The 5,763-nt window shown below is 39.9% G+C and overlaps 1 protein-coding gene across 1 annotated transcript in view; it reads right to left on the bottom strand.

Annotated features, from left to right (window-relative positions):
• Positions 1 to 1,059: 1,059 nt before the first annotated feature.
• TMLHE (trimethyllysine hydroxylase, epsilon) overlaps positions 1,060 to 5,763 on the bottom strand; it is a 40,045-nt gene continuing 35,341 nt past the window's right edge. Inside the window, exon 4 of the mRNA XM_025039812.1 lies at positions 1,060 to 1,237. Coding sequence (XP_024895580.1) covers positions 1,060 to 1,237 — 178 coding nt within the window. The remainder of the gene's footprint in view (positions 1,238 to 5,763) is intronic.

Raw genomic sequence — 5,763 nt, 5'->3', positions numbered from 1 at the left:
TATCTGCGTCCCTTGCATTTCCATGTGAATTTTAGGATCGGCTTGTCGATTCTTACAAAGAAGCCAGGTTGGATTGTAACAGGCACGGCATTGAAGCTGTACGTTGCCTGGGTATTATGACCACCTTAAAAGTAGCAAATGTTCAATCCACTAACACGAGGTGGCTTTCTGTTGATTTATGTCCTCTTTAATCTCCTTCAGCAATGTTTTGCAGTATTTAGAGTCTTCGCAGGTCTTGCACATCTTTTGTTAAATTTATCCCTCAGTATTTTATTCTTTTCAATGATCCCGAAAAAGGAATTATTTTCTCCTCATCCTTGAACTGTTCGTCGGTAGTGTATAAAAATACAACCAATTGCTGCACTTTGATCTGGGATCCCACGACTTTGCTGAGCTCGTTTATTGCATGTTCAAGTCGGTTGTTGTGGGGTTTTTTTTGGGGGGGTGAGTGTTCTTCAGTGATATAGATAGAGATAGATAGATATAGGTATAGCTATATTTATAGATCTAGGTATAGATAGCTGTAGATATATGGAGATCATCTCTAAATAGAGATAGTTTGACTTGTTCCTTTTTAATCAGGATGCCTTTTATTTATTTGCCTGACTAGAAGTTTGAGTATAGCGTTGCACAGGAGTGTCAAGGACAGATATCCTCGTGCTAGGGGGAGAGCACCCAGTGTTTCACCACTATGGATGATGTTATCTGTGGGTTTTTCATAGATGCTCTTTACCTGGTTGAGGAAGACCCCTGCTATTCTTATTCTGTTGAATTTCTTTTCCTGAAAGGGTATTGGCTTTTGTCAGATGCTTCCCTTCCCTCTCTACACCTATGAGATGATTATGAGGTTCCCCAGCCCCTGCATTCTGTTCATGTGGTGTATTACAGGAATTGATTTTCATATGTTAAACCAACCTTACATTCATCGGGCTTTCTGCTTGAGGACAAGAGTGCGTGCATATGTGTGCGCGCGTGTGTGTGTGTGCGTGCGTGTGCATGTTAAGGGATCTGTAGCATGATTAGAGGCTAAGGAATTTGGAGGAACCTGCAATTAGTTCATTATGGATGGCTGTAGAGTCGGGTGCCAATGTCGGTGTGGTGGTTGATGTGGCTGGGGAAGAGGCAGGCAGCAGCCAGGACACAGAAGATCTGGTATGCTATGCTCAGGTTTTCAAATACCTTATAGGCCGCTGTGAGCCCACTGTGGTTGTTGAGCTCAGTATTGAAATGATCTGATCTGTTTCCAGAAAGATCATTTTGGCAGCATTGTATAGAACAGACTAGAGAGGATTGGGATTGGAATTAGAAAGCTCCTTCAGCATCCTATTCTAAGAATTATAGCTATCCGAACTTAGATGATGGCATTGGCAGATAACACCAGGGGACAGACTCAATTAAAAAAATAATTTAAAGTACTAAAATGATACATGATAGGTACTTGCTACGTATTTGTGATTCTGTTGAACATACCTGAAAATCTGGAATTTGTTTATTTATTCCTTCAACAAATCTTTATTGAGTGCCTGGGACTGTGGTAGGCATTGAGGAAATACCAATGAGCAATATAGATCAGGTCCCTGACTGCAGTTTCGTGGAAGATACAGACAAGGGACATTCTACTGTGATAAGTGCTATAAGACGAGAAGTTCGAGTTGCTAGAGGAACACTTAGGAGGAAAAACTTATACAGACTAGGGGTTTCGGGATATATTCCTGGAGAAAATGGTGTCCAAACTGAAACTGGAAGGATGAGTAGAAGTTAGCTACGTGAAAAAGAAGGGAATTAGTTGGAGGAGGGGGAGTGGAAAGGCTCTGGCATGACTCCCCAAATGCAGGTTGAAGCGACTACAGACTTTGGAGCTGTTACTGGAGATATGGGCTGAAGGAGAAGGTCCAGTTATTGGTGGAAAGATGAGTTCAGTTTGTAGTATGTGAGATTTGAAATGCCTGTGGGATATCCAGATGGAGATGATGGCTAAATGTCTTGTGAGTTCAAGAATGAGGTCGGGGCTGGTTATATAGATTTGAGGATCATTAGGCTAGTTCTTGAGGACTTGGATGTAGTGAGATCATGCAGGGATTGTACATAGAGAGAACATAGATGGGGACCAAGGACAACTTCTTTTATGGGACAGGAAAAATAAGAAAATTCTTAGTAGGAACCTGGAGGAGTTTCCGCACAGAAAGAGAGAGCTGGGAGAGAATCAGACCAGAAAGAGAAAGGAGTGAGCAATCAGAAGGAAGACAGCTGGAGAACAGAGCAAGAAGTGACAAACTCAAGAACAATTGCTGAGTTCCAGAATGATAAGCATTATAACATACTCACTGAATTGGGCAATGAGAGTTTTGCCGAGGGCCTTGGCAAGAGCAATTTCAGTGGAGGGGTTGGAGGCAGCAACCAGACCGGTCTTGTAGTAATGGGGAGTTCTGAGACATAGCCTCCCAATATCTGGCAGCATGATAAATGTCCGTATTAGACAGAATTAGTTGAGTACATCACGCTCAACCAAAGTTTTCTGCATGCCTAGTAGATTCTCACAGTGGGATAAGAGTGGGTCTTGTGGCAGCAAAATATCCTACTTTTCTTTCATCTGAGAATGTCTTGATTTCCCCTGAATTTCTGAAGGATAATTTCACTTTGTAGAGGATTCTGGTTCTTTTTCTTTTATCACTTGAGAAGTGTTGTGCCACACCTTTCTAGCCCTCATGGTTTCTGATGAGAAATCCATTGTCATTCTATTTGCTTTTCTCATACAGGTAAGGTGTGTTGTTTCTCTCTTACTGCTTTCAAGATTTTTCTCTAGGTCTTTAGTTTTCATAAGTTTGACTGTGATGTATGTTTGTGTGGTTTTTTTTTTTTTAGGTTTATTCTATTTTGGGTTCACTCAACTTCTTAAATCTGTAGGTTTATGTCTTTTGCTACACTTGGAAATATATCAGCCATTATTTCTTTGAATATTTTTTCAGCCCCACCCTCTTCTCCTCTGGCATGCCAATGAAACACATGGTGGCTCTTTTGTTATACTCCCGCAGGTCCCCGAGGCTCAGTTCATTTTTTCCCCACTCATTTGGGTTCAGGCAACATGTTCTGACCAGCCCTCTATGGTTTGTGGTTTAATATCAGTTCCATTTTCAAAGAATGCCATGCTATTGGGTCTGGTTAAGCATGATCAGCAGTCTGAGAGCTGGCGAGGTTTATCCTTTAGTTCAGTCCTTAAAGTCTTTCATATGTTGTATAGGATCACATACATGAATACACAGCTTGGCGGAGAGCCTAGAAAAATTTCATGGGTTTACTTTCCTGAGCTCTTTCCTTTCTGCAGTCTTTCCAGTATTTTTGGTTCCCTAAGCTTCCCCTTTTTAATCTTGTAGGCAAAAAGCTGTGGTTTTAGTTAACTCTTCTCTGCCACACATTTCCTGTGCCTTTGCCTTCTTCTGGTGTCATACCAATGGGAAAACCAAGAAGGGAAACAAGTCATGTGCATCTGTCTCCACCCTCCAGGAACTACAGTACATAGAGAGAGGAAGGTTATCTTCTTTCAGAGTTATAGGCACTTCGAGGCCTTTGAAACTGTCACTATCACTGCTACCTCTGTTACCGCTGCTGTCATAGGATTGGCCTGTGGACTGGAAAATTAGAGAACAGAGAAAAGAAAGAAGAAAGAAAAAGTAGGGATTTCCTTCACTCTCTGAGAGTTACCATTGCCTTCTCTCTCTCTTCAAGTCAGAACTAGAGCTCTCTGTGTCCACATTCCCACTTTTAACTTTCAGGTTATGCTGAACCAAGGATATAGATAGAACAAAAGTTGTAAATTCATCACTGTTTTAGTGGTACTTCAGATTATTGTCTTCTTCCCCAGTCTGCCTGTTTCTGTTTGCATTTCAGTGTCCTCAAATAACAGCTCCATGTACCGTGTCCATATTTTATAACTGCATTCAGCAGACCATGCTTGCTCCATCTTACCCAGAACCAGAACCATTCTGGAGAGTTTACATTTTACTTTTATATTTAAATGGAATCAGTTTATTCCTTTATAAGTGATTGCTTTTTTGTGCCTAAGTTCCTGAAGAATTCTTCTTTAAAGTATAACACAACTAGAATATATCTCAGTATTGATTGTCCTGTATCTGTTTTTCCTGGAACTTTCTTTTACTGTATCTGTGGATATTTTTCTGTTCTACTTATTAGGCTCTCTACTTAAGGCATGTAAATTATCTTAATGCCGGATCAACATTAGTGTGATCATCTAAAGTCTTTCTTCTGTGTTCTTAGTTTAATTTTAAGCATATCTCATCTGTGCCTTGCTCTTCATAGTTTATTTATTTGATCTCCTATGTGGCTCTTTGGGTTCTCAGTTTGTTTTCTTGCATGCCACTCTTTCGTTCCTCTCTCTCTCCCTCCTCTCCCCTTTTTCTCCCCCTTTGTTTCCTATTCCCTCTCCCTAGCTCTCCCTGTAGATTGTTATTGTAGTTGCCAAACTATTATTTTTTATTTCAATTATGGGAAGCACTATCTAGACCTTCTATTTGCTCTAACATCATGTGAGCAAATTCATTTATTATCTCATAGCTGTAGCTTAAGGGCCAGATATTGATTTTAATTTACTTTTTCTTTTAAAATCTTGGTAAATATCATGTTATATTCCACCTATGCAACAGTATAGCCTATGTAAGAGTTAGCTATTATTATTGGTCATCATTATGTGCAGCAAACATCTCATTTAATAGTCACAAATTTGTTAGAAAATCCTGCAGGTAGGTAGGTATTTTCTTTACTATATCCATGTGAGAAAACTTAAGCTGTGAGAGGTCAAACAGAATTACAGAGTGGCAGACCCTTTAGATGCTGCCTAGTCCAAGGCTTCCATTTTAAATTGAAGAAGAGAAAACTAAAGATCAAATTCAACAATACAGTAGAAGGATCATACACCATAATCAAATGAGATTTATTCCTTGAATGCAAGAATGGTTCAACATCTGCAAATCAATCAATGTGCTGCACCGCATTTACAAAATGAAGAATAAAAATCATAATCATCTCAATAGATGCAGAAAAGCATTTGACAAAGTTCAAAATCAATTTTTTTAATTTATTATTTTTAATTGAAGAAATGATTTAAAATTTTCCCTGACTACCTTCCCCCTCCCCTTTCCTCCTCTCCCCTCCTCCCTCCCTTCTGATAACCACTAGTCCATTGACCATGTCCATGAGTTTCTGTTTGTTTGTCCAGTTCATTTGGTGCTTCTAGGTTTATATCCCACATACAAGTGATATCATGTGATTTTCAACTTTTTCTGTCTGGCTTATTTCGCTTAGCATGATTATCTCGAGGTCCATCCAGGTTGTCGCAAATAGCAGTATTTTATCTCTTCTATGGCTGAGTAATATTACATTGCATATATGTACCACAGTTTCTTTAGCCAATCATCTATTGTAGGACACTTCGGTTGCTTCGGTTGCTTCCTGACCACTGTGAACATCAGTGTGCAAATATCTTTTCAGATATGAGTTTTCAAGTCTTTGGGGTAAAAATGCCCAGTAGAGGCATTGCTGGATCATATGGTAGATCAATTCTTAGTTTTTTGAAGAATCTCCATGCTGTTTTCCATAGTGGCTGTACCGATTTGCAGTCCCACCAGCAGTGTATGAGGGCTCCTTTTCCTCCTCACCCTCTCCAACATTTGCTCATCACTCGTCCTGTTGATGATAGCTATTCTAACAGGTGCGAGATGGTACCTCATTGCGGTTTTGATTTGCATTTTC

The sequence above is a fragment of the Pteropus alecto genome, unplaced genomic scaffold (genome assembly GCF_000325575.1).
Source record: "Pteropus alecto unplaced genomic scaffold, ASM32557v1 scaffold821, whole genome shotgun sequence".
Classification (NCBI taxonomy): domain Eukaryota; kingdom Metazoa; phylum Chordata; class Mammalia; order Chiroptera; family Pteropodidae; genus Pteropus; species Pteropus alecto.
The sequence above is the reverse complement of the archived record's forward strand: the minus strand, read 5'-3'. Positions and strand labels throughout refer to the sequence as shown.